This window comes from Motacilla alba, chromosome 18 (genome assembly GCF_015832195.1).
Source record: "Motacilla alba alba isolate MOTALB_02 chromosome 18, Motacilla_alba_V1.0_pri, whole genome shotgun sequence".
NCBI classification, from domain to species: Eukaryota; Metazoa; Chordata; class Aves; order Passeriformes; family Motacillidae; genus Motacilla; species Motacilla alba.
This window is the reverse complement of record NC_052033.1, coordinates 623,197-651,174: the sequence shown is the minus strand read 5'-3', so window position 1 is coordinate 651,174 and position 27,978 is coordinate 623,197. Positions and strand designations below refer to the sequence as shown.

The 27,978-nt window shown below is 55.7% G+C and overlaps 3 protein-coding genes across 4 annotated transcripts; all 3 read left to right on the top strand.

The window, feature by feature from the left end:
- Positions 1–231: 231 nt before the first annotated feature.
- Positions 232–2,081, top strand: LOC119709595 (protein CD300H-like). The gene is made up of 4 exons (XM_038157566.1): positions 232–499; positions 877–1,209; positions 1,414–1,501; positions 1,712–2,081. Exons 1-4 carry the CDS (start codon positions 361–363, stop codon positions 2,079–2,081), a joined length of 930 nt encoding a protein of 309 aa, XP_038013494.1. The 5' UTR covers positions 232–360.
- Positions 2,082–3,859: 1,778 nt separating this feature from the next.
- LOC119709586 (CMRF35-like molecule 3) lies at positions 3,860–9,721 on the top strand. Of its 2 annotated transcripts, none has more exons than XM_038157540.1 (7): positions 3,860–4,037; positions 4,137–4,478; positions 6,610–6,745; positions 7,709–7,812; positions 8,326–8,399; positions 8,957–9,091; positions 9,368–9,721. In XM_038157540.1, the coding sequence occupies exons 1-7, from the start codon at positions 3,998–4,000 to the stop codon at positions 9,500–9,502; spliced, it is 966 nt and encodes a 321-aa protein (XP_038013468.1). In that variant the 5' UTR covers positions 3,860–3,997; the 3' UTR covers positions 9,503–9,721. The 2 variants fall into 2 exon arrangements, with proteins under 2 accessions (XP_038013468.1, XP_038013470.1); XM_038157542.1 differs by lacking the exons at positions 3,860–4,037; positions 4,137–4,478 and adding exons at positions 5,092–5,421; positions 5,521–5,862.
- Positions 9,722–14,961: 5,240 nt separating this feature from the next.
- Positions 14,962–26,538, top strand: XYLT2 (xylosyltransferase 2). The gene is made up of 11 exons (XM_038157442.1): positions 14,962–15,125; positions 20,070–20,541; positions 21,001–21,176; positions 21,488–21,690; positions 22,093–22,173; positions 22,324–22,540; positions 22,953–23,129; positions 23,975–24,237; positions 24,342–24,537; positions 24,923–25,256; positions 25,624–26,538. Exons 1-11 carry the CDS (start codon positions 14,973–14,975, stop codon positions 25,944–25,946), a joined length of 2,595 nt encoding a protein of 864 aa, XP_038013370.1. The 5' UTR covers positions 14,962–14,972; the 3' UTR covers positions 25,947–26,538.
- Positions 26,539–27,978: the final 1,440 nt, after the last annotated feature.

Genomic DNA, 27,978 nt, shown 5'->3' with positions numbered 1-27,978 from the left:
CCATCAGCAGGGGTTGAGCTGCACTCACTCTATCCCAGTCCCTGCATCCTGCTCTGGCCAGGCCCTCTCAAAACTCCCCAAAATCCTTTGGGCTTGGTGCAGGGGAAGGGTTTTTTGGTCTCTGCTGGGATGGGCATCATGGTGGAGGAACCTGCTGCATTTTGGCATTTTCCTGGGAACCCAGTGACTATTTCAGAGAAAAAGCAGAGTCTCTGTCATGGAACACCCCAGGGTGAGTCATGAGTGGTGAGTAAAGGGGAATAAGTAACTGTCTTAAAAAGAAGATATCCGGGGTCTGTGGGTAAGCACTGCCCAAAGAAGTGGCAGGAGAACACAGCTTGGAAAACTCTTAGGACATCCATGTGTATGTGGGCCTGGCTTTATCCTGAAGGATTTTTTGTGAAAAACCACAGGGAAAATTCTACCTCAGAAGCAAGAAGCTGGAAAATGAGGATTTTCTTGGTTTGGACCCTTTTCCTTATGAGAGCCACGAGCACAGGTCAGGCAAATCTATATCAGGGGTTCTGGTAGAGAGGCTGGGGCTGAGACAGACCTGGAAGCTCACTGTGGCCATGGCAAAAGACTGGCTGATCCCAAACTTTTCCTCTGGTAGTTACAGGGTGTGATCTCTGAGATTTGCTTGTTCCCTGCCATGTGAACCCTGGGAATAAGGCTTTTAATTCTCTTACTAACATACACTCTTGATGGGGGCTGTTTTTTTAAAGACTGGTTATATCTCACCTCACCATTGCTCACTAGCATAGTGGGTGCACAGGCACAGCCTCCCTTGAGCTATACCCCCTGGGCTCAGATCCTTCATGGTTCCCTGAGGCAATGCCAGAATTTGTTTACAGCTCCTCTCTCTGTCCCCTGCAGGTGGCCAGGCAGTGACAGGCCCCAAGCAGGTGACAGTTGAGCAGGGCAGCTCACTGGCAGTGTCCTGCAGCTACAAGCCACGCTACAAGCTCAACTCCAAGTACTGGTGCCGCAAAAACTCCCTCTGGCTTTGCTTGACCTACATCATCCAAACCGATGGCTCAGAGGTGACAGTGACACGGGACAGGGTGTCCATCAAGGACAACCACACAGCAAATTCATTCACAGTGACCCTGAGCAGTATCACACCAGGGGATGCAGGCCAGTACTCCTGTGGGGTGAAGAAAGTGGGGATCAACCGATGGCACAGCACCAAGGTGGTGGTCTCTGCAGGTAAAACAGGGCTGGAAAGCTGGCATTAAACTTCCCCCTTTTTCCTCTTCCTCCTCTGCAGTGCTCAGGGCATTGCCCAGATACCTCCATGTCCACCCCCTGCACCTTCATTGCTGAAGTCTCGGGGACAGAGACTCCTGTGCAGGGTACAGAACAGGGGGTGGGGGGGTATCTAGTCTGTTCTGACTCTGTTTTCTCCGCCAGCTGTTTCAAACACAACTGAAGACAGCAACCTGAGCCCATTGACCGCCAACCCTCTGTGCCCCAGGGGCTGTGGGGAGCCTCCAGTGCTGTGAGTCAGGGCTTGGGATCCAGGCAAGCCCCTAAAAGAATCCCCTGGCCAAAACCTTCATTTCCCATGCATGTATCCCCTAGCTTTGAGTCCCCAGAGAGCATCCTGAGGGCAAGCAGGGCAGCTGGCAGACACGCAAGTTCCCCAGTCCCCATCCTCATTCCCCAGACCCTACTAAAATTCTAGCATAACCTCCTTTTTCCTACGCAGGTTCCAGCCCAGTGTCATCCATTGGCTTCTTTGGCTCAGCATCAAGGTGCCCATGGCACTAGCCGTGGTTGGTGGGGCAGCCTGGGTGAGGAGCCAGTGCAGGAGCCGTGAGCAGGAAGTCCTGCAGCTCTTGCAGGCACCCAGGAGCACCAGGGCACAGGGTGCTGTCCCAAACACCTCCGAGCCCCAGGGATGCTCTCCTGCCCCCCTGGCCCCCACTCTGCTGGGGCCATGCCACCTCTCACAGCCTCCCCCTGCCTGGGGGTGCTCGGCTCTGGGTACTTCTGCTGCTGGAAAGCCTCGGCCCCTCCTGGCAGCCCCTGCGCTGGGGAGGGAAGGGTTTGGGGTGCAGAGAGCCTGTGTCTGTTGAGCCGCAGCTGCCAACTGCCTTTGCAATAAAGGCTGGGTGTCCTGCAGGGCTGTGTCTGCTTGTCTGTGTGTCTGTCTGCTTCTTCCTTCAGCTGCCAGCACTGCCTGGGATGCCCATGGCAGCCAATGCTGATGCACATACCTGTGTGGGGACATGCTGCATTGTGGCTGGGGGAGACATGGGGTCACAGGGACCGTGCAGGCTCCACCATGGCCCAGCTGAGCTTCCTCATGGGGAGAGGAGCCCTCAGTCCCAGGAGCCTCAGCCCTGCCACCTCTGCCTGGTCCACCAAATGCCCATCTCCAGCTTAGCAATAGCCAGGCAAGGGTGTCCTTCCTTCCACAACTCTGCCCCCCACTCAGCAGCTGCAGGGACTGGGGACACAGGGGGAGGCCTGGAGGGACCTGATCAGAGCATGGGGCTCCTGAGCCACAGAGGGGCTGTGCTGGCAAGAGAAGTGGGTGCTCCTGTCCAGCTGCACCGAGATAAGGGGCTGGGGTTACCCATTTCATTCCCCTGGGAAGGACAGGGTGGCCGTGCAGGAGCACTACCCAGCCTGGAGGATTGTCTGGGGCTCAGGTGATCCCCGTGCTGTGCTGAGCTACCTCTCCCCCCTGGGTGCCCTGCCTGGCCAGAGGGGCTGGGCAGTGTAGCAGTGAGAGGCAATCTGTGTCCCCACATGGGGGCCAGGCTGGAGGAAGAAAGCAGAGACTCTGGGGAAGGGCACAGGGGACAGTCCACAGCAAGTAATCTCAGTGACCAGGAGAAGCTGAAACTCTAGGAAACAGGAAACGCCATGATCTTGCTGGATCTCCAGCTGCAACAGAGGAAGCAAAGCCCCAGAGACACAATGAAGAGGAGCAGAACGACTGCCCCGACGCGTCCAGGAGGCTCCAGCTGGTGCTGACCTCGGCACTGCTGCCAGGTAGGGCTGAGTGCACCGCCAGGGCTGGAGGCCCACGCTGGATCCACCAGAAGCAGCGGGAGGTGTCTGGGCAGCGGCAGCGCTCCCGCGAGTCCGTGTGTCTCCACAGGCTCTGGGGCAGTGACAGGGCTCGGCATCCGTGCAGGGATTCCTGAGGGAAACCCTGCTGGTCACCTGCACCTACCAGCCTGGCCGGGAGACGCTGCCGAAATTCTGGTACAAACCGACTACACGTACTGGTGATACCTGTGCCACGTCCATCGTCAGCACCACGAAATTGCAGCCCGAGGTGCGGCAGGGCCGGCTCTCTATTCTGAACAGCTGCGCGCTCCACGCACTCCGGGTGACTGGGGAGCGTCTGGCCAAGGAGGATGAGAGCACGCTCTGCTGTGGGATGCAAAAGGGATTGATGTGGAGGTTATCATAACCCCAGATCGGTCCTCGCACGTTTTCCCCCCACGGCAACAGTGACCCCCATGTTGAGGGGCAGACTGCGGGAAGAGGTTTTACCCTGAGCGTGACAGGAACACGGGGCCCGTCTGGCACCCGCTGCATTCATCCTTCCCCCGCATCTGCAACCCCGACGCTCTCGCCGGACGCCCCTCAGGAGACCGGTAGCACTTTCCGCTACTTCCCAGCGCTGGCCATGAGCGCGGCCGTGCTCTGGGCCAGCCTGCGGGGCCGCTAAGCCCCTGCCGGGACCCCACGGCCCCGGCCGGCGCCGCTCGACCCTCGACTGCCCCAGTCCCGACGGCGCGGGCAGGGGGAGGCCGCACAGGAGCCCTGCCTGCTTCCCCCGCCGGCTCCAACAAACGCTTCCGCGCCCCCATCCCCTCGTATTCCCGGCGGCCCCACTGCCCAGCAGTCCCGGGTTCCCCTTCTCCACCCAACGGGGTGATCGCGTCGCGGGGGCGGCCCCGGGGGCGGACCGGGCTCCGCCGACAGCAACCGGGAGCGGCAGCACGCTGAGCCCCGGCGTCCCGCAGCGGCCATGCGGCTCCTGCCTCTGCTCGCCTGGGCGCTGCTGCCAGGTAAGGCTGCGCCGGAACCCCCGACTGCCGGGGCGGCCCCGTCGGGCGGGAGGTGCCGCTGCGGCGGCAGCACTCCCGCGGCTCCGTGTGTCTCCACAGGCTGCGGGGCAGTGACGGGGCCCCGCACCGTCCAGGGATTCCTGGGGGGTTCCCTGTCGGTCACCTGCACCTACCAGCCGGGCTGGGAGAAGTTCCCGAAATTCTGGTGCATACCAAGTAGAAAGGTTTTCTCCTGTGCTAACGACATCGTCATCACCTCGGAGTCGCAGCCCGAGGTGCTGCAGGGCCGGTTCTCCATCCGGGACAACCGCACACACCGGGCATTCACGGTGACCGTGGATGGTCTGTCCGAAGAGGACGCGGGCACTTTCCGCTGTGGGATGCGAACGGGACGATTTACATCTGATATGAGTGCTGCTGTGGAGGTGATCGTGCTCTCAGGTCAGTCCCTGCACATTTCCCCCACGGCAACAGCGACAACAGGGTTGGGGGACTGGGGGGAGACTAAGGGTGGAGGTGTCTCCCCGAGCGTGGAAGATGGAGAGGGATGCGGTGCCCATCTGGCACACCCTGCATCCATCTCTTCTTCCAGTCTGCCACCCCGCCGCTCCAGCCGGACCAACCACACACAGCCGTTGTTCATAGTGACTGTGGAGGGTTGTGCCAAGGAGGACAAGGGCACCTTCTGGTGCGAGGTGTGAGTGGCAATGTACCGGCTGATGAGATTGCTGCTGTGAAGGGGATCGTGTTCTTGTGTCAGACTCTGCACGTTACCCCCACAGCACCAGTGACCCCCACGTCGCAGGACTGGACACAGACTGCGGGAGAAGGTTTCACCCTGAGTGTGACAGGAACACGGGGCCCGTCTGGCACCCGCTGCATTCATCCTTCCCCCGCATCTACAACCCCGACGCTCTCGCCGGACGCTCCGCAGAGGACCCCCGGCACTTTCCGCTACTTCCCGGTGCTGGCCGGGCTGCAGCTGCTGGCGTTGCTGGCCATGAGCGCGGCCGTGCTCTGGGTCAGCCTGCGGGGCCGCTAAGCCCCCGCCGGGACCCCACGGCCCCGGCCGGCGCCGCTCGCCCCCCGGACTGGCGGGGGCCGCGGCACCGGGAACCCACCGGGCCCTTCCTGCTTCCCCCGCCGGCTTCAATAAACGCTTCCTCACCGCGCTCGTTATCCCCGCCTCGTATCCCCGGCGGCCCCACTGCCCAGCAGTCCCGGGTTCCTCTTCTCCACCCAACGGGGTGATCGCGTCGCGGGGGCGGCCCCGGGGGCGGACCGGGCTCCGCCGACAGCAACCGGGAGCGGCAGCACGCTGAGCCCCGGCGTCCCGCAGCGGCCATGCGGCTCCTGCCTCTGCTCGCCTGGGCGCTGCTGCCAGGTAAGGCTGCGCCGGAACCCCCGACTGCCGGGGCGGCCCCGTCGGGCGGGAGGTGCCGCTGCGGCGGCAGCACTCCCGCGGCTCCGTGTGTCTCCACAGGCTGCGGGGCAGTGACGGGGCCCCGCACCGTCCGGGGATTCCTGGGGGGTTCCCTGTCGGTCACCTGCACCTACCAGCCGGGCTGGGAGAAGTTCCCGAAATTCTGGTGCATACCAAGTAGAAAGGTTTTTACCTGTGCTAACGACATCGTCATCACCTCGGAGTCGCAGCCCGAGGTGCTGCAGGGCCGGTTCTCCATCCGGGACAACCGCACACACCGGGCATTCACGGTGACCGTGGATGGTCTGTCCGAAGAGGACGCGGGCACTTTCCGCTGTGGGGTGCGAACGGGACTATTTGCATCTGATATGAGTGCTGCTGTGGAGGTGATCGTGCTCTCAGGTCAGTACTTGTGGACTGCAGGGCCTCCAGATCCAGCATGGATGTGTCCTCCTCCAGATGCTTGGAGCAGGGTCTGCAATATGGGCAGCCTGGAGCAGATGGGTGCCCATGCAGGTGGGATAGCCCCAGGGTGTGGCACCAGACTGCAGTACGTGCCACCACCACTCATTCCCTCTTCCTTGTTCTTCCCAGAGCCCCTTCTTCACACCCCTGGTAACCATCTCCATTACTGAGGTGTACTGTGCTCTCTGTGCCCACTTTTCTTCCTCATTAGCTCTTGCTGGCCTTTTCCGTCCCCTCCTTGCCTTCCTGTATAACACTGGGTGTTCCTCATTGCACTGTGCTGCCCCGTTTCCCACTTGGGACAGGCAGCACCTCTGGGCACCAGGCTCTGGGCTTAGGAAACATCCCTCTCCATTGCCTTGCCAGGGATCAGCCTGCATAGCAGGACCATATGTATGTGCTGTTGCTGTGTTAGTACTAAACTGGGCATGGGGTGCCCAGACCCCTTTCTGCAGGGTGAATCTGTTTTGAGCATGTTTTGAGGGGGGACTGAGACTGTGAAAAGCCTCATGGGCAGAGGAAGAGTCTTACAGCACTCTGACCTTGAGATGTGCCCACTGGATGTGGCAGAGGGGACCCAGCTTCTCCTCCTGTGACAGCATGTGTGGCACTTCTGACTCACTGCAAAACCCACAGCATTTTTCTCCACAGAGATCAACCATGCCTCTCCTCTTTTTCTTACAGGCTCTTCCATCCTCCCATCATTGACCTATGTGACCACCACGACCTCTGATCTCATTCTCTCTGTAACAGGCCACACACAGACAATTTCCCAGGGGGAGATTTTGCAATCAACATCAAATCCCTCCACCCCTCAACTGTGAGTAGCAGCTCCTGCCTACAGCAGCCACTTTCCTCCACGAGCTCTCTGGCGCAGCTGGAGCCCTGCAAACATAGGACTCTTCACACCTCCGTTAAGGATCCAGACCTCCTGTTTTTGCCTTTACAGACCTCTCCACATGGAAAAATTCTTCTCTGTCACGGTGGTGAGGTCCTTGCACAGGTTGCCCAGAGACGTTGTGGATGCCCCATCCCTGGAAGTGTTCAAGGCCAGGCTGGATGGAGCTCAGAGCAACCTGGCCTAGTGGAAGGTGTCCCTTCCCATGGCAGAGGGTTAGAACTGGATAATTTTAAGGTCCCTTCTGACCTAAATCATTCTCTAATTCTATGACAGTAATTCCAGTGCCTCTAGTCGCATGGGAGAAGTGGTTCCTGACTGCAATACTGACCCCATTTCCTTCCCCAAAACTCAGTGAGACTGTTCATGGGAAGCCAAGTGCTGCCCAGTGTCCTGTTCTTTGTAGTTACACACAGCCTGGTAGAAATAGTTGAAAAAGCATGAAACCAGTGTGTTAGATCTTCCCCTCTTCTCTCCTGCCTGTGGGAGGTGATGCCAGCAGCAGACAAAGCTGAGACTCCCCATCAACAGAGTCAAGGGTGTGCTGGCTCACTGACTCTTCCTGCTTGCCCATTACAAACAAGGTAAACAAGGAATGAAGTTAAACCAGAGCAAATGCAGGAACTCATCCCTAAATCACTGAAGACACAGTGGCTCTCGGACCCAAGCATCCTCTTGCTTCTACAGTTTTTGGTTTGCTCTGCTCCATGCCCAGCTGGCAGCCTGACCATCCCATGCCTTCTGTGATGGGCAAGCCCTACCACTCCACTGCCACAGCTACTTCCTACATCACCCACAGCTGCCTCCTGCAACCCTGCTCCATGCTGGTTCATCCTGAGAAGCATGACAACATAAATTGTCTTCTTCATTCTTTTTTTCTTGCAGCTTGAATGTGGTTGAGCACATCCTCACTCTAGCCATCGTTGTGGTCCTTTTTTTGCTTGCAGTGGCTGCTGGTGTTCTAGTAATACTCTCCAGGAAGAAGAAGGGTGAGTGAAATTGTCAGTGCCACACACATCCTGTTTCTCTAACAGAGCCTACTCTGCTTCCCTTATTTTTCCCTCCGTTTCTTTTTCCTCCCCCATTCCCTTCCTGATCCATCCAGTTCCTCAGTCCATCATTGAGACCTCCACCAAGGAGGTCTCCTTCCCTCAAGGGAGCAGTGGGTCCATCCCATGGGTGTTGTCCCCTGAAAGGGAATTACAGCCCTTGGGGCGGGTGCTGCTGGGCACAGAATCTGCTTGAGTTTGTCTGGGCACCATCACTTGCATGGGCCAGGCTTACACTAAGCTTGATGCAAAGTTTAAGGCCAGTGTGAAGGATGGGGAGGGACAGGAGAGGACATTTCCAGCTGGAAGGTGGAGTCTGACTTTATTTGAAGAACTGCTCCAGTTTAGGTGGCTCATGGAGTGTCAGGTTCCTGTCCTGCTTTACGGCAAGATTTGCAGTGGCAGTGCGGTTTCTCAATACATTTATTTTCCTCTGTTTTCACTCATGTCCAGCCACATCCATGCTTCATCCAGCCCTTTCTGGAGCAGCCATAGAGATGGACAGGACTTGCAGAGTGTCACCTACAGTAAGGAAAACCTCATGAGTTCTTGGGATTCTGTGCCCCAAGTTCACATGAAGAGGGGAAACGTTGCACCCCAAGCTGCCAGAGCTGCTGCTTTCAGCCAGGTTCATGGCACTGTAGGCTGGGAGGGATCCTTTGGGCTCTGCTTGCCAACAGAAAGACACAACCAGGGACTTTCTGTGACTATCACACAGTATTCCTGGGAAAGGAATTTAGGATTGATCGGAGAGGTTTCTCTCCAAGCCTCTCCAAGCATGAGAGCTACTTCTCTGGGTAAAACAGCCTTGGGGACCTGCAGCAAATCACGCCTGAAGAGTTGCAGGGTAACTGCTCCTTGCTTACTGCTTGGAAAGTATTTTCTGATTTTTTGCTGCCAGCTCTTGAGGAGATGCTGGTGTCACAAGTATTCCCCTGGGGAATGTTGAGCCAGCCAAATTTTTATTTCCACCCAGTGCCCCTGCAGCCATCTCAGCACCCATCAGGACAGGTGGGGATATTCCCACCCCTGTGGATGCAGGCAGGGAGTGGCAGCAGGGTAAGAGCTCATCCTTCTCCATCAGGGAGCTGAAGCCTTGAACTATGCGGACATTAACCACGGCACAGGCGCGGCTGAGAGCCAGTACAGCAATGCTGAGGCTTTCCGCCACCGGGAAACGCTCCCAGTGGAGTACACAGAGGTCAGGAAGAGTGCTCAGGTAGGAGAATGCCAAGCACTGCCAAGCTGGAGGTGGTGGGAGGAAAGCTGAAGTGGGTGGGTGACAGAATGAGCAGCAGGATGGGCTGGGTGGGGAAGGAGAGGACTGCAAAGGGAAATGCCAAGCCAGCTAATGACCCTGGCTAATGTGGGTTCACTCTCTGGTCCCTGTGGCTGCTCCTGGGTGCTTAAAACATCACAGAGAGGTTCCAGCAGACAGTGTTTGCCTGGAGCAGCCCCATGAAGGATGTTTTTGTTTATCTCCCTCCTTTCCCAGCTTTCGGAAGAGGAAAGAGAGGTGTTATATGCCAGAGTGCAGAAGCCCATGCGGCAGCAGGAGCAGATCTACGCCAACATGCCATCAGCTCCACAGCCCAGTGAAGAGCTCTACAGCACAGTGTGGGGTAAATGAGCAAGCACCACCCCCCCCCCCCCCCGCCATGGGCAGCTCCTGCTGCTGGCAGCACCAGTGAGACTTGCACAGAGGACGTGGGGTTGCTATCCTGCTCAGGCAGGAGCGGAACTGTTGCTCTCCAAGGCTTGGATATTTCTTTGAGGCAACATCAGAGAGGATGAGGTTGTGTGGAGGCACAGAGGGGGTTGAAGATAAAGTCATGCCTTTGCAAATGCATTTTGGAGTCCTCATCTATACAGCAGTGGTGTTGGGAATAAAACTCTCCCCCTTAGAGTAGTGGGGTAGTCCAAGCAAGAGACTCACCAGGCAGGGTGTGGGAGAGGTAGGCAGTGGAGAAGAGGCTGGGCAGGTGGGTGAGCTGGCTCCCTTTGCTCACCACTCATCCCACTTGCTCCTTTGGCTGCATTGCTCATGTGGGCTGAGGCTCCCAAACCCACTGTTCACCTCAGACTGGTGTTTTTTCATGCTAATGCCAGCTGGCAGCTCCTGGGGACCAGGACAGTGGGTGTTATATCCAAGTGCATTTGCATGGGGTGCTTATGTGAAGGGTGAGGTGTATCAGGATCTTGGTGCAGAAATGGCATGTACCCCAACCCCTGGTACCACAGGTCCCCAAGTAGTTTGCTCCTGCTCCTTCTCTCCCACCGCCCCTGAGGACCCCCAACGTGGGAGCACATAGATGGTCTGTAACCATCGCCTTGCTCTACTCTACTTTGCCAATAACTTTTTTCTGGCACCCACTAAATACTTTCTGTGTGAAGTATTGCTGCTTTATCAGTGACACCAAGAATCTGATAGCATCGGCCGTGGCGTGTGACTGTGCTTGTACAGCAGGTTCCCACCTGCTAAAGGGTTTATTGCAGAATGTCACCCTGAAAAGCAGGTCCAGCCCCCTGCTGGTGCCCAGCAGTGTGAGAACTCAGATCTTTAAGGACAAAGACTCTTGGACCTCCAGCACTGTCCCAGTCCCTCTGAGTGCCACTGAGGCAACCCCGGCCAGCCCCGACACGGTGGACAGCGGTGGGGAGTGGCACTCCCCCGTGCCCGGGGGGTACGGAAGGCAGCTAGGCTGATCGCCTACAGCAGAGGAGACGCTGGTGACAACGGTGGAGGATAAAGGGGCCAACTCTTAGCAGAGGTTAATCCAAGGTTTATTTCAGGAGCTTCGGGGAGCCCCCACAACCTCAGGGGGCCTCCTGCTGAGACCCCCAGGAGAGGTGCCAAGGTAACACTTAAAGGGAGATGGAAACCGAAAGTACATAACATTTACTGAACAGTTAGGGAATTTAAGGGATGGGGACTGGGGGAATGGACATTTAGCATATGGGGTAGCACTTGGGGGGTTGACCTCTAGCCTCTGGCTAATCACTCGATGTCCTGGACCGAAAGTTCTAGATAGAGGGGATGGGATGCCGAGTGACTGCAGAGAGCCAGGGCGGGGATTTGGGGATAATCTCAACACAGGAGAGGGATTACACAGGTAGAGGGAGGGGATAGAATCTGGGGTAAAGTATTTGGGGAAAATAAGGGGATACAAAGACTAAACCATTATAAAGCACAAAACCACACTACATAAAGCATAAAAACACACTACAACACAGCACAAACCCACAGCCCCACCACCAGCTACTGCAGCATCACTCCCCACTGGAACAGTCCATGCAGTCTTGCCCCTGGCATGCTGGTGCCCTCCCCCATGAGTGTTCACTCTTCTCCAGCCCAGTGCCAGGCAATTTATCCATCCACTCCCATGAAAACAGGCCATGGGGATGGGTATCCATTTGTGATGGATTTCTGGGAGCAGAAAACCTGAGCTCTTACACATACATGGTTCCATGCAAGTGGTTTTACACAAAGAGGTGAATTCTCCCTTGCCATGAAAATTTGGGCACTGTAGCTTTTTGCAGCCCACCTGGTTTCAGGGCAGGGATGCTGATTTATACTACAACCAGGAGGAGGTTGAAGTGGGAGCTTCTCACTCTCTATAAATACCTGAAAGGAGGTTGCAATCAGGGGCAGGTTGGTCTCTTCACCCAGGTAACAAGCAACAGGACAAGGGGAAACAGGATGCCACAAAAGGAAACAACTCCACAAGTTGTGCCGGAGGAGGAGGTTTAGATTGGATATTAGTGAAAATTTCTTCCAGGGCTGTGAAGCCCTGAAACAAGCTGCTGAGGGAAATGGTAGAGTCGCAATCCCTGGAGGGGTCTAAAAGACATGTAGATGTAGCATTTGGGGATATAGTTTAGTTGTGGCCTTGGTGGTGCTGGGTTAATGGATGGTCTTGATGTTCTTAGGGGTCTTTTGCAGCCTAAAGAATGCTAGGTAGGGAGCCTTTTCCTGCTGGTGCAGAGATGCTGAGGCAATCTTGTTGCTCGCAGCTCTTGAGGCATGGACTAAATTGCTCCTGTCAAAGGGGAAGTCCTCCTAGAGCTCAGCAGGCTGCTCAGAGCCCTTCTGCACCCTGGGCAGGCCCCTGTTATCAAAAGCTCTTCCTCTTAAAACCCTCAGGGGCATTGAGGCTGCAGTGTTCCCTCGGCTTTATCGGCAGAATCTGCCCACAAAGCTCACAGGAGGTCGTGGAACTCCCAAGAGCTGCTATCGCCACCCAGCCACTGCTTCCTACTTCTTCTGCTGAAATACTTCCCCCCGCCAGGAGCTTTCACAGGGGAAAGGCTGAGAGAGCTGGGGGTGTTCAGCCTGGAGAAGAGAAGGCTCCAAGGAGACCTCAGAGCCCCTAAAGGCCCCTCAGTGCCTAAAGGGGGTCCAAGAGAGCTGGAGGGCGACTTAGAACAAGAGCCCAGAGTGCCAGGACAAGGGGAATGGTTTCATAGTGCCAGAGGGCAGGGTTAGATGGAATATTGAGAAGGAATTGTTTCCTGGGAGGGTGGGGAGGCCCTGGCACAGGGTGCCCAGAAAACCTGTGGCTGCCCCATCCCTGGAAGTGTCCAAGACCAGGCTGGACATGGCTTGGAGGAACCTGGGGTAGTGGAAGGTGTCCCTTCCATGGCAGGGGGGTTGACACCAGCGGTGCAGGCATACACAGAAGTGCACAGACACACACAACCATATGTGGCCACACACAACCATATGTGCACCCCAGTGTACGCTCACATCACTCAGTCCCACACACATTCACCCATATTCACTCACACTCATTCACACTCTCATTCGTTCACACTCACACAATCACTTACATGCTCACACTCAAATTCATTTGCACACTCACATTCACACATTCACTCACTCACACATTCACTCAATCATTTACTAGCACGCTCACACTCACATTCAATCATACTCATTCATCCACAATTATTCACTCACACATTAATTTACTCACACTCAAATTCATTCGCTCACACTCACACATTCACTCACACTCACACATTCACTCACATTCACTCACACTCATTTGCTCACGCATTCATTCACTCGCATTTGCTCACATTAATTAGCTCACACTCACATTCATTCACTCTCACATTTACTCCCATTGATTCACTCACACTCACGTTCATTCACTCACACATTTACTCACATCAATTAGCTACACATTCATTCCCTCACATTTACTCACATTAATTAGCTCACACTCACATTTACTCACATTGATTAGCTCACACATTCGTTCACTCTCACATTAATCAGCTCACACTCACACTCATTCACTCACACTCATCAGCTCACACTCACACTCGTTCACTCACACTCATCCATCAGCTCACACCCACACTCGTTCACTCACACTCATCCATCAGCTCACACTCACACTCGTTCACTCACACTCACACTCACACTCACACTCTCGTTCACTCACACTCACACTCGTTCACTCACACTCACACTCACACACTCGTTCACTCACACTCGCACTCACACTCGTTCACTCCCACTCACACTCATTCACTCGCACTCACACTTACTCACACTCACACTCACACTCGTTCACTCACACTCACACTCACACTCGTTCACTCCCACTCACACTCGTTCACTCGCACTCACACTTGCTCACTCACACTCACACTCACACTCGCTCACTCACACTCACACTCGCTCACTCACACTCACACTCGCTCACTCACACTCACACTCACACTCGCTCACTCACACTCACACTCACACTCGTTCACTCACACTCACACTCACGCTCACACTCACACTCGCTCACTCACACTCACACTCACACTCGTTCACTCACACTCACACTCACACTCACACTCGCTCACTCACACTCACACTCGTTCACTCACACTCACACTCGCTCACTCACACTCGTTCACTCACACTCACACTCGTTCACTCACACTCACACTCGCTCACTCACACTCACACTCACACTCGTTCACTCACACTCACACTCACACTCGTTCACTCACACTCACACTCACACTCACGCTCACACTCACACTCGCTCACTCACACTCACACTCGTTCACTCACACTCACACTCACACTCGCTCACTCACACTCACACTCACACTCACACTCGCTCACTCACACTCACACTCGTTCACTCACACTCACACTCACACTCACACTCGTTCACTCACACTCACACTCACACTCGTTCACTCACACTCACACTCACACTCACACTCGCTCACTCACACTCACACTCACACTCGTTCACTCACACTCACACTCGCTCACTCACACTCGTTCACTCACACTCACACTCACACTCACACTCGCTCACTCACACTCACACTCACACTCGTTCACTCACACTCACACTCGTTCACTCACACTCACACTCACACTCGTTCACTCACACTCACACTCACACTCACACTCGTTCACTCACACTCACACTCACACTCACACTCACACTCACACTCACACTCGTTCACTCACACTCACACTCACACTCGCTCACTCACACTCACACTCACACTCGTTCACTCACACTCACACTCACACTCGCTCACTCACACTCACACTCACACTCGTTCACTCACACTCACACTCACACTCACACTCGTTCACTCACACTCACACTCACACTCGTTCACTCACACTCACACTCACACTCACACTCGCTCACTCACACTCACACTCACACTCACACTCACACTCGCTCACTCACACTCACACTCACACTCACACTCGTTCACTCACACTCGCTCACTCACACTCACACACTCACACTCACACTCGCTCACTCACACTCACACTCACACTCACACTCACACTCGCTCACTCACACTCACACACTCACACTCACACTCGCTCACTCACACTCACACTCGTTCACTCACACTCACACTCACACTCGCTCACTCACACTCACACTCACACTCACACTCACACTCGTTCACTCACACTCACACTCACACTCGTTCACGCTCGTTTTCCCGCTCATTCTCTCTCTGGCCCCGCCCCCGCGTCTGCCCCCGCCCCACTCAGCCCTAGCCCCGCCCCCCGTGCCCGCGCATGCGCGGCTGTGGCGGCGCGGCGGGCCATGGTGGCCGGCGGGGCGATGGTGGCCGGCGGGCGGGCGCGGAAGCTGGTGCGGCGCTACCGGCTGGCGGCCGCTACGGCTCTCGCCATCCTCCTGCTCCAGGGGCTCGTCCTCTGGAGCTCTGCCGGCCTCGATGAGGAGGGCCTGGCCGAGGTGTGCGGCGGGAGGGAAGGAGGGCGGGGGGCAGCCGGGGCCTGCCGGGGGATGGTTGGGGGCCGGGCGGTGGATGGGGTGGGGGCCCTGCTGAAGGAGGGCGATAAAAGGGCTGGGGGGGGGGGCGTGAGGGGGCTGAGGACAACGCGGGAGAGCGAGGAGGCCTGAGGGGCTCGAGGTGGGCTGAGGGCCTGGGGGTAGGGGGGGGGCGTCAGGGGAGGGCGATGGGTGCTGGGAGGAGGCTTTCGTGGGGGAGCCCTTGGGAGGGACAGTGCCCTGGGGGTGGCGAGTGTCCCCTTGCTCAGGAGCTGGGGCGGGGACAAAGGGGGTGAGCTCTGTGGGGTTGGCAAGGCCGAGACCCAGGATGGGGTTCCTGGGGTGGGGGGTCCTGCAGCTTCGGGCTGCTGAAGGTGTTGGCGGTGGGGTGGGCAGTGGGGTGTTGCCTGGGGGCTTCTGGCTGCAGCGGTGCAGGGTCACAGCACCTGAGAAGGGGAGCTTGTGGCCCTGGGGGTTTGTTTTGGGTCTGGCATAGAGTGGGGAGTGTGGGGGGCTTGATGGGGATCTTGTACTTGTGCTTTGGGGGATGTTGTGGGAAACTGGGGTCAGGGACACCCAAATCAAAAACATGGAGTTCAGAGAGCTGGCGGATTTGTGTCAGCTCCTCTGTAGCTGTTCTGGTGAGAGGTATTCCTGTGAAGTGGGAGAGTGCAAGGATCTTTTGGAGTCGCTGATGTGTTTATACCAGAACACTCTGCTAAGGCCAAATGCATCACTTCTTTCTTGTGAGTGTGGAAAAACTGAGGCATGGTCTGGTGAGGAGTTTGCCCAAGGTCAGACACAGAGAAGGTATCACGGAGGATCCAGGCTGATGAAACACATTACTGACACCTTCAAACAAAGCTTCCACCTGTGGGTTGGTAATTTGCATTTGTTGATTTGTTGGGAAGTGCCCAGACTGTGTCCAGGTCTGCTATGTCTGTGTGGACCAGTGGCTGAAGCCTCCTATTGCCTCCCTGGTGTGGAGGGTGATCTTATGGTCAGCAGGTCTAGAAGGCTTTCCTTGAGAGCAAAGAGGTGAGAAGGGGAATGGGGCGGCCCCTTGTAGTGGGGAAGGTCTCTAGAGTGATGCCACTCATTCAGCAGGTGAATTCCTAGCCTTAGGCCTTCTCCTGGGCCACAGGAAATGGCCATGAGTACCCTCATGTGCTGCCATGTGCCCATCACCAGCACAGAACCAGGGAATGAATGTGGCAAGGAGAGGATCGTGATCTGGAGGCACTGGAAACATGAGGGCAGACTGATCTGGCACCAAGGAGGGCCCAACTGCTCCTTTGCCTGTTCTGTAACCTTGATCAAATTACTTCACCCATCCTGGCTTCTCCTTCCCTCTGTACTATCCTGCAGTGTTTGTCTGCTGTTCTCTGCTCCTGCCCTTCACAGCCTCCTGGGTTGGCTCATTCTGCCTTGGTCCTTGCCTGATTTCCCTGTGTCTCATCCCAAAACTGAACTGGGTAGCTGAACAGGTTTGGCCATGGGTCTCCTTTCCTGGAGAGGAATTGGTTCACCACCAGCAATCCTGGGAATTGACAAGCCTCTTTAGAGAAGACAAGAACCATCCTTAACTTCATGGACAGCCTGAACCCCGTAGCAAGCTGGGAAAAGTCCAATTAACCTTTAATTCTTATAAATTGCAAAGTTCTTGGTTTCCATGCCACACTGCCATCTGATTTTGGCCAGACCTAGAGGACACACCATTTCCTTAAGGGCATTTCTGGTAAAACCAGAGGAACAGTCCCAGGAGAGTCTGACCTTGCAGGCCTGAAAGGATTAGTGGAAGTTTGGGATTTCTTGATTGCCACAGTAAATAGGTTCTTCCCACTAATGAACGCAGCTCATCCCCACCATGAATGGGCTGTGACTGGCTGTGGAGAAAGAAAGAGACACTCGAGTCCTGGAAGCACTGTGGAGCTGGCTGTGCCTCTTGGATCTATCGGTTCTCTTCCCAAGCCCTATTTCGGGGTCCTGCAAGGTGCCCTGTGTTTGCCAAGCAGATTCTGTATGGAATGCAGACGAGGAGTATTTGGATCTGTCTCCATCTGCCCAAATCAGCACTGTGTTTCCTCCTGGAAACCAAATTAATCTTGTTCCACCAGGATCAAACAACACAATCCCTATCCAGACTGATGGATGAGAGAGGAAATTCCCACTCCTCCTGTGGTCAGCATGAGTGTCTCCCCACACAAGTGGGAGCCTGAGAGACCAGAGCAATTTTGCCTCTGTCGTTGTGACACCCACAGCTCCTGAATGAGCACACAAGCTTCCTGAAGCTCTTAGTCCGTAGTGGAGTTGGCACCAGTAAAATTCAAACCACAAAGTTTCCTTGTGGGTGGAGAACAGATCTGTCACTGCAGTGCTTTGGCCACTTGGACTCCTGTCTTTGTCTGGAGGCACCTCTCTGGGTGGCACCTCTCTGGGTGGAGGTAGCACCTCTCTGGGTCTTGTGTGTTGGTGACCTCTGTGTGCTGTGGCCACAAGAGAAGCTTCCTATGAAGTGTCTTTTCTTCTTGAGAAGAGATTCCTTGATAGTTACTTTTCCTGCCAAAGAATTTGTTTTTAGGGGACTTACTCTCACCATTTTAACTCGGGATTCCTTTGATGACTTTGGAACATTTTGGTGCTGGTTTTGTCTGATGAGTGCTGGCATGTGGCAGAAACCAGTCAGACAGCCACAAAGGGACTCCTGCAGAAACTTGGTGCTGTTAGCTCTACTCCTCCCAGTGGCACAGTGGGACCTGTACAGGGGATGGGGTGCAGGTAGATACACGACCCCTGGCTCTGTTTCACTCTGGGGTAGCAGTGTCACACTGGGGGAGGCAGAACAGGACAAGTCTCTCCAGTAACAAGCAACAGGACAAAAGGACATGGCCTCAAGTTATACTGGGGTGGTTTAGGTTGGATATTAGCAAAAACTTTGTCACCAAAAGGGCTGTGAAGCCCTTGAACAGGCTGGATGAGGAAGTGTGGGAGTCACAGACTCTGGAGGTATCTAAAAGATGGGTGGATGTGGCACCTGGGGGACGTGTTTTAGTGGTGGCCTTGACAGGGGTTTAACAGTTGGGTGATCTTAGCAAGTCTTTCTAACCTAGATGACTCTGTGATTCTAAGTGAGCTCTGGCTGGTGCCTGGAGTCATCTGTGTGTCAGAAGGAGGGGATGGGGAGCCTCAGCGACTGTCCCACACATGTCTTAAATACAGCAGAACAATGTGACCAGAGCCATTCCCTGTCAGGCTGGGGTGCAGGGATCACTCTGCTGTGGTGCAGTAATTAGAAGCCCTTGTGTTCCTGGGCTGGCAGCTCTGGAAGGGCTGGCAATGCTTCTAACAACTTCCCTACTGGGAAAGGCAGCTAGGCATGCTCCTGAGCTGGGAACAGGGCTCCTTCCAGGGGGACGAGCAGGACTGTAACCACGGGTGGCACTGCATAGGGGATGTCCCCACAGTCAGGCGTGTTGGGGAGTGCAGGATGTGAGTGGGATCTGCAAGTCTCTTCCTGTAGGAACATGGAAGATACTCTCTCCTCACTTGTGGCCTTCCAGCTGCCCTCTCCTGTGATGCTCTGTGGGGAAAACAGGTTTATAGCTCTGGAACAGATGGTCCTGCATGGTAACTAATGAAGGGTTCGCTGCCTGTCTTGGGCTGCCTGTGACGCCTGTCTGGGTGGAGGCAGGCTTGGCTGATCCATGCTGAACGAACCCTTTGGGATTTAAGCAGTGGTTTAGCCATGGCTGTGCCAGCACAACATGGGTAGTCTGGGGACTCTGAAATGGGCAGATCACACCAAATGCTTTCCAGCCTTTTCACTCTATACTTTCTCCTGACTGTGACCTTCCCAGCAGCTGCACGCTCAGGGGAGTCTTGTGCCAGGGGCTAGTTCAGTCCTGCTGTCTTTATGAGGCATCTGTCCGTCCTTGTGAGATGCCGCTGCTCAGGAATACCCCTGGTTGTTCCTTATAGCTCCCCATGGTGCCTGGCACAGCCACTGGGCAGTCAGAGTTTGGGGTTGCTGTGAAACGGCCCTGGGAGGCTGGGCTGGGGCAGGCAGCTGCCTGCCAATCATCTGGGAGTGCCTGCAGTGGGCTGGAGCACATGGCCCCGACATGACGGGTACACTCTCTGGGAAAGTTCTTTCCTGCAAGAGTGGCATCCAAACTTCCCAGCTCCCTGCTTTCCCCAAGGCTGACTGTCTGCTGTTTAGCCAGCCTTGCAGAGATAACAAAGAGTAATTAATTGCTCCCTTTACACATCTGCTTGGGTCCACAGGAGGATTTGTGACTGGATTTCTAGGGAAGGTGGTGATCCTGCCCCAGCATGGGGAGCCAGGGTCCAGGGAGGGGTGCATGGGCAGGGCCTTGGTCTATTCCTGTCCAGTGCTTTCAGCCCAGAGAGCACAGCTGTGGCTGCCTGGGACTCTGGCTGTGCTAGGCTTGGGTACACAGCGTGGTCATGGCAGGGAAGAGTTGGTCCAATAATCTCACAATGAAATAACCATCAATAGCAAGTGCAGCCCAGTGCTCATCTCCAGCATCAGGGATGTCCCTGCAGGTGGGCAGACCTCAGAGGGTGGCTGGTGCAGACACAACCCACTGTGTCCGTTTAGTCTGCAGCCCAACCACAGAGAGTGAGACTGTCTGGATGTCCTCATGATGGGGGCATAGGCAGGGGGCTGCTGTTGTGTCTTATCCTGGGGTTTTGGGTGATCAAGGAGCTGTGTAATGTCCTGTGCTGCACAGCGGTTGCTCCTGGAGCACCTGTCATGCTGCAGCATTGAGCTCTGTGGGGACTGGGAATGGATGCTCTGAGGAGCATGCTGACAGATCTAGGGAGATCTAGGCCCAAGTTAATGCTGTCTGTCCTCTCTTCTGCATCCACATGAATCTGCAACAGGAGCGGCAGAAAAAAGCTGGGTTTCCTGAGAGCAGTGATGGCTCCAAGGACTCCGACAGCTCTGCTGGGCGCCGGAGCAGTGCCAGCCGGAAGCATGGCCGATGGCGGGGCCGGCTGGACAGCCCTGGGGTCGTGGTGTCCAAGGTGATGAGAGCTGTCACGGCCAGGCACAAACCAGGATGGAGGCTGCCGGCCATGCTGGATTCCTCCAGCCACAGGAACCTGACAGAGCTGCGTGGGGAGGCCCACCTGGCCATATTCCAGCAGGGTGACACCGGCAGCGTGGAGGGGGCTCCCCAGCCCACTGAGAACAGCTTCACCCCCAAGTGCGAAATCACGGGCAAAGACGCCCTGTCGGCGCTGGCCCGGGCCAGCAGCAAACAGTGCCAACAGGAGATCGCCAACGTGGTGTGTCTGCACCGGGCTGGCAGCCTCATGCCCCAGTCTGTGCCTCGCCACTGCCAGCTCTCAGGTGAGTCCTACTGGAGTGCTCCTGGTCACCCTGGGCATCGGGAATGTCCCAGGGAGGCTAGTAGGCCACCATCCTTATGTCACCAAACTGTCCCACCTGGCAAACAGCGGCCTCAATCTGTCACTGATTCCCAGATTACCTTTGCCTCTGTAATCCAGTCAAAGTTGTGCCAGCCTTCTTAAGTTGGGCTGTTCATCCTGGTCTGCAGTTCTGTAGGGGTCAGAGCCACACCCAGCTGCATTTTCTGTTTTGAGGCACCAGGGGAGGACACCCCCTTTCCCAAAATTCCCCATCAGTGTAACACAAGGAGTTGCATGTGCCACCATGCCTTGGCACTGCAGCCAGTTGGGGTTTGCCCGAGGCTGAGTGCTTCCCTGCTGAACCCTGCTTTGCTCAAGAGCTCCAGGTAGTAGATACCAAGAATGGGGGTGGCTGACACCCCTCTCCCTCCCCGTGCAGGCAAGGTCAGCCCTGTGATCCAGTGGGACGAAAGCCGGCTGCAGCAGGGGCCCCCCAGCAAGCCTGTGCGCATTGCCTACATGCTGGTGGTGCATGGCAGGGCCATCCGCCAGCTGAAGCGGCTCATCAAGGCCGTGTACCACCAGCAGCACTTCTTCTACATCCATGTTGACAAGGTGTGTGGCAGGGGTGAGGGAGTGGGTGCTAACAGTGCTCCATCGGTCCCTGGAAGAAGGAGCAGTGCTGAGGCATGGGTGGTGGTGAGTGGGGAAAGTGGCTGGATAGGTTAGTCCTCGGTGCTGTGGAGCTGTGACCCTCTGCCACTACTTCTGCAACCCCATGGAAGTGGGATGTATCCCCCCTGCCCTGTTTGATGCTTCTCTCCTTGTGGAGGCTGCTGCAAGGGCTGAGTCCGGGCTGGTGACAAGGAAAACAGGGCCCTGGGACGATGCGCTCCTTGCTGAGGATGAGCCTTGTTCCCTGGCAGCGCTCCAACTACCTCCATCGTGAGGCTGTGGAGCTGGCCCAGCACTACCCCAACATCCGTGTGACACCCTGGCGCATGGTGACCATCTGGGGAGGTGCCAGCTTGCTGAAGATGTACCTGCGTAGCATGAAAGACCTGCTGGAACTGTCTGAGTGGCCCTGGGACTTCTTCATCAACCTGAGTGCCACTGATTACCCCACAAGGTGAGTGCCCTACTGGGACAGGGGAGGGGGCTGGGGTGTTGGGGCTGTGTGATGCTGCAGAAGCCTTGGGAGGGGCAGGGAGGAGCAGGGAGCTGAGGGAGATGGGGTTGGAGATTGCACCCACATGCTGGTGATGATGTTTTGGGGCCAGGCTGGAACTATGTATGCAGAGGAGCTCAGCAAGTACCTCTGAAGCTGTTTTTTCTTGTGGCCTGGGTATTGCAGGAGAATATACATGTGAAGCATGACAGCAGAGAAGCTGTGTCTGTTGTCTGCCCAGTGGTGGAACATAGATTTGAGTCAGCAGCTTTGGGTTCCTTGTGTCTAATGGCTCTTGCAGAATGAGTGTTTACTGGGCTGCTTCTCCCCAGGAGCATTAATGATTCCTGATTTCCACCTCAGGACCAATGATGAACTGGTGATGTTCCTGTCCAAATACCGAGATAAGAACTTCCTGAAGTCACATGGCCGAGACAATGCCAGGTAATCTCTGCTAGAAGCAGAGCTGAACTGGAGGAGCAGAAAATGAGGAATTTCAGAAAAGAACTGAAACAGCTGTGGCAGGGAGGGGATATTCTGCATCTGCACTTAGCAAAGTGGTTGACACTCCTAACTCCTCATCCCCATGCCCAGGTTTATCAAGAAGCAGGGCCTGGACCGCTTGTTCCACGAGTGTGACTCCCACATGTGGCGACTGGGCGAACGCCACATCCCCGAGGGCATCGTGGTGGACGGGGGCTCTGACTGGTTCTCGCTGACACGCAGCTTTGTGGAGTATGTGGTCTATGCTGAGGACCAGCTCGTGTCCCAGTTGCGCCAGTTCTACACCTACACCCTCCTGCCAGCTGAGGTGGGTGCTGGCTGTGGGCCAGAGGACAGATTTTCTTTCCACTGTGCTTAACATATCTTTCCCACTTCATCCCTGCTCTGGGTACTTGCAAAGGGTGTTGCTGGTTCTGTTCAGACAGTTTTGTGCCTCCCCTTTTCCAGATTTAGGTATGAAAAAAGGAAGAGAGGAGCAGATAGGTCAGGGGTCATGTTTACATACAAGCCAGCTTTAGGTCCAGTCACCCTCTGGGCCAGATGAGGACTGGTGCAAGCCTGGTCCCTTAAGTGTTGCCCTCTGCTGGGAACGGGGAAGTTTCTGTTCAGTAGCAGTTGAGGTCTGTCCTTCAGTGGGGGTCTGTCCTTCAGTGGGGGTCTCCATTAACCACCTGTTCTCCATCCCACTGGGTGTCCTGCCGCTTTTCTGCCTTGCACAGTCCTTCTTCCACACGGTCCTGGAGAACAGCCATGCCTGTGAGACGCTGGTCGATAACAACCTCCGAGTGACCAACTGGAACCGGAAGCTGGGCTGTAAGTGCCAATATAAACACATAGTCGACTGGTGCGGGTGCTCCCCAAATGACTTCAAACCCCAGGACTTCCTTCGGCTACAGGTGAAAAAGATCCTCCTTTCTCTTCCTGCTCTTTCCCCTCCTCCCTGTCCTCTTCTCTCTGAGCTGGTCCTGCAGGCACCCCAAGCTGCAGTGCCAGCTACTGTGCATGTCCCCACAAGAGACTGGAGCATGATCAGCTTCCCCAGTGGGGCTCAGTGTAGATGTGTCTGTAATCAGGCAGTGGGTTTATCCTGACTGTCCTGCCCTGCAGCCAGGCTTCTGCTTGCAGCATTGCTCCTATTCCTAGACTTTCTCTCCTGTTTTCCTGCTTTTTCCCTGCAAATGTATCACTTGAGGGAAATATCTTTTCAGTGAAACCTGTTTAGAGTGCAGTTTCTTTGACAGGTCAAAATGCCTTGTGACGAAACGTCTCCCATGCTCTCAGTGTGTGGAGATGTGGACTGAACACAGGAGACTTGGGAGAGATAGAGCCAGCCCTGAAAAGAGCAGTTGGGGCAGGATTTTCCAGCAGTTCCAGGCTTGCAGAGCCCAAGACACTGTTCCTGCAGGCTGTGCCACTTGGTCAGAGCTAATGCAGGGCTCAGCAGTGGCTCTGGTGGGTGGGGGCCCATCAGAGTAGAGATTGCAGCAAAGGAGCTGGATGACACATGGCTAGTTCTGGGCACAGAAAGGGGGAGGTGGTGGGAGAGATGGGGACCCATCTGCATTCCCAGTAACTGTTGGTGTGTCCCCATTGATCCTGTCATAGAGGATCCCACATTCAGGCTGGCTGTGCTGTGCTGCTCCTTAGCCTGTGCCTTCAAAGTGGGTAGGATGGATCCTGCTGGAGTGGGAGGGCAGAGTGGGTGCCCCCAACATTGTTAGAAATGCCTGTGGTCTTCCAGCAACTCTCCAGACCCACCTTCTTTGCCCGCAAGTTTGAGTCGACGGTGAATCAGGAGGTGCTGGAGATCCTGGACACACACCTCTACGGCAGCTACCCTGCCAACACCCCGGCGCTCAAGGCCTACTGGGAAAACGTCTACGACCGTGTTGATGGGCTCAGCGGTCTCACCGATGTCACCCTCACCTTCTATACAGCCTTCTCCAGGCTGGGGCTCCACAAAGCCTCATCCACGCCGGCAGCCAAGACTGACAAGCTCTGCAGGTGGGGTATTTCCTGTGGTCTCAATCCAGGCTCCAAATGGAGGCCTTTTTGTGCTGGAAGTATGCTTATGCTCAGATATGCAACCTCTCTGTCTGTCTCTCCAGATTTGAGCCTCAAGGCTTCCCCTCCAGTGTGCACTTATATTTCTATGATGACCGTTTCCAGGGTTACCTGGTGATGCAGGAAGTGCAAAATTTGGCAACTGGGCAGACAGAATCCTTGGAGGTGTGGATGATGCCCCAAGGAGCTCTGAAGCTGTCAGGTCATGGAGGGCAGGCAAACCGCTTGCAAAACCTAGAGGTAAATGTGGCACTTTTCTCCCTGGCTTTCCCACACTGTGCTGCCATTCCTCCTCTGCCCCACCTGCATGCCATGCAGACGGAAGGGACACAGAGCTGCCATTGTGTCTGAAAATAAACCTTTATCTGGAGTTTGGTTTATTTGTGAGGAGGTGATCATTGGTGAATGATCCCTTCAGGGGATCTTTCAGGGGCAGGTGAGATCCAGTGCCTGCAGCTGCAGGCCTTGCACAGCTGAATTAGTGCTGGCGTGTGATCCATGGAGTGTCCATTGCTTTGGACGCAAGGTTTATGTGTTCTCTGTTTCAGGGAGGTGAAACACAGAACCTCAGCTGATAGTGTCTCCTTGTCCAGTGTACCACTGCTTGTGCTTCCTGTCCCTCCAGGTGGGCACAGAGTGGGACCCCAAGGAAAGACTCTTCCGCAATTTTGGAGGCTTGATGGGGCCTTTTGATGAGCCGGTGGCCATGCAGAAGTGGTCACGGGGCCCCAACCTGACGGCCACGGTGGTATGGATTGACCCCACCTATGTCATTGCCGCCTCCTACGACATCACGGTGGATGCTGAGGCAGAGTTCACCCAGTACAAGCCCCCCCTCAACCACCCCCTGCGCCCTGGCATCTGGACCATCCGCCTCCTCCAGTTCTGGGAGCCTCTGGGGGAGAACCAGTTCCTGGTGGTGCCTCAGACCTTCAACCGCAAGCAGCCTCTCAGGAAAGGTGAGGATGCTCTGGAGTTTGGGGCTGGATGAGAGGGTGTCCCTGTGGGCAGTCCAAAGTGCTTCCCCCGCTGTGTTGCCCCCTGGGCTGCAGCTGATGACCAGGCTGGAGCAAATTTTCCACTGGTGCCCCTTGCCCATGAGAATTCTTAGACTGAGCTATCCTCTTGGCAGCTGTGGAGAGCCCATTTGCCCATGTCGGTCAGATCCTTCCTGCAGCAGCGTCCTTTTCCTTGTGCTGGATGGGAGCTGGAGTTGCAAAGGAGTGGCATGCTGTGCCCCAGCTGGAGTTGGGGGTAGGACCTTCAGGGTGCCAGAATGTTGCTGCACTGCTCATCCCCTCTCTTTTCTCTCCTTGTCCTTCCCAGATGACAGCAACTGGCTGCATGGTGGCCCCCCCCGCAACGAGTACATGGACCAGAACTTCCAGGGCCTGGGCGGGATCCTCAACCTGCCACGCTCCGAGGCGGCAGAGGAGGATGCCGTACAGAAGGCACAGCTGACGGGCAAGGAGCTGGAAGACTGGGCAGATGCTGCCATCAGCACCTTCTGGTCCGCAGCGAATGTCTGTGTCAGCAGCTCCTCTGCCTGCACTTCCATGGAGACCTGCAGCAAAACCTCCTGGAGCTCCCTCTCCCCAGACCCCAAATCAGAACTGGGGCCCGTCAAACCTGACGGGCGGCTGAGGTAGCAGGAGCAGCCAGAGGGTAGCCTTGGGAGCAGGGAGCATCTTCTGTTTCTGATTTGGGGGGTGTCTCTGGACCACATCACCCTGTGCCATTTGCACCGTAGTCACTCAAGGAAGAGAAAATGGGAACCTCCAGGCAGGGGAAGACCTCCTGTGGGGTATTTTGGGCAGAGGGAGAGACATGAGGTGGGTCTTGCCCATCTCTGTAGGACTGAGTCCTTGCTGGACAGGGAGAGGGTGCTGGTGTGCCCATGCCTGTGGGGACATGGCAGGCACCTGGGAAAAGCTGTGTGTTTGTTACTCTAGGCCTTGGAGCTTAAGGAAAGGGTGATGTGGGAGGGAGGGATGGCTGGTGAGTTGGCAGGCTCTGGACCAGCTCAGCATCCTGCCCAGCCCCAGACTAGAACTTGGCAGGATGGGCCCTTGTTGCTGGCTGCTGCCCTGGTGGGCTGATGAGGGACTGGGGATAGGCAGAAGCAGAATGAGTCAAAACCTGCCATGTGCACGGAGCTGCTGCTGGTTTAGGGTTTACATCTCATCCTTTCCACCCCAGCCCTTTAGTTTGTATTTTTATAAATATATATATATAGAAATATATATGATGCAAAGTGCAATAGAGACAAGACCCCGCACTGGCCGGGAAGTCCCTGAGTCTCCATTTCCCCTCAGACTGTAACATACCTTGTTCCCTTGGGTGTCCTGGTGCTACAGGACAGGGTGCTGGGTCGTTTACATACTTTTTTTTAATTATTATTATTATTATTATTATTATTACTGTTATTGTTTTGCTGTTTGCCCATTTCCTGCTGAGGGCTGCTGGGGGCCTCTAACCTGTTGGCCTTGGGGCAGGGTTGCCCCCAGGTTGTGGGGCAGCTGCCCAACTATGCCAAATGTCTGGAGCCCTGGTGTGTTGTGCAACAGTGAGTGGGGAGTGCTCAGTGTGTGGTTCGGGTCCAACAAGCCATGCTGTAGACCCTGCCACTTCTGTCTCCAGCAAAAGGACGCCCTGATCCCCTGCCAAAATATCATCCTTTGGGCCAATGTCCTGCTGTGGATGCGCCGTGCCTGGAGGGCTGCGCTGTGCCACAGCTCCTTGACCCGGCTTTTTCTTCCACATCGGCAGAAACTTTCGGGACCTGCTGTGCCTCTCTGGGCAAAAAGCAAAGCGGTGAGACAAGGTCCAGCCAGCCCCATCCTCCCTCTGCTGTTTCTGCTTCCCGCTGCTCCAGAGGGAAGAGGCGGCACCTCCTCTTGGGAGGGGTTCCAGTGAAGCATCTCCCTTCCCTGCAGTGCCCCCGGATGTCCTTGGGGTCTGCCTCCAACATTCTTCTCTCCAAGACTGATGCTGCCTGGAGTATGGGTTTGGCTTCATCCTGGGAAGACGCTTCACAGCTGGGGACAATCTGGAGCCCATCTGGTTCAGCCCTCTGCTCAAAGCAGGGTCTCAGCAGCTGGTGGGGTTTTGCTGTCTCCATGGATCTGTGCCATCCTAACTTTTCGCCCATGTCCCAGCTCTTTCTGCCCAGCAGGTCTGACACTCCCAGTCTCCACATTTAAGGATATGGGTGTTGCAAGATGTGTACTGTAAAATGGAGAGGACTGAGCCCTCTGTGTGTGAGGGCAGGTACCTGCTGGCACTCAGCTCCCCTGTCCTGCACCCACTTCTGCCTGGGGTGCTTTGGGGCAGTGGAGGAATGTGGGGGGAGAAGGGCCACACACTGGAGGATGCCAAAACTCTGTCAGAACCATTATGTAAAGTTGTCTTAAATATGCAACATCAACACCAATACATCTCTATCTACAGTTTGGTGTGTTGCGTTATTGCAGTGTTATGGAATGAGTGGGGGAAGTTTGGCCATACCTGGTGAGAGTGTAAATCCTTCCTGGGCACCGGGACAGGGGCTGGGAGGGTGTTGGGGCAGGGTCGCCTTCCTCAGGTGGGTGATGTGTAACCCAAACTAAAGCTTGGGGTTTTCAAAGCCTATGGCTGGAGACTTGAGTGCTCGGGAGTGACCCGGAGCCACGGGCTGAGTCT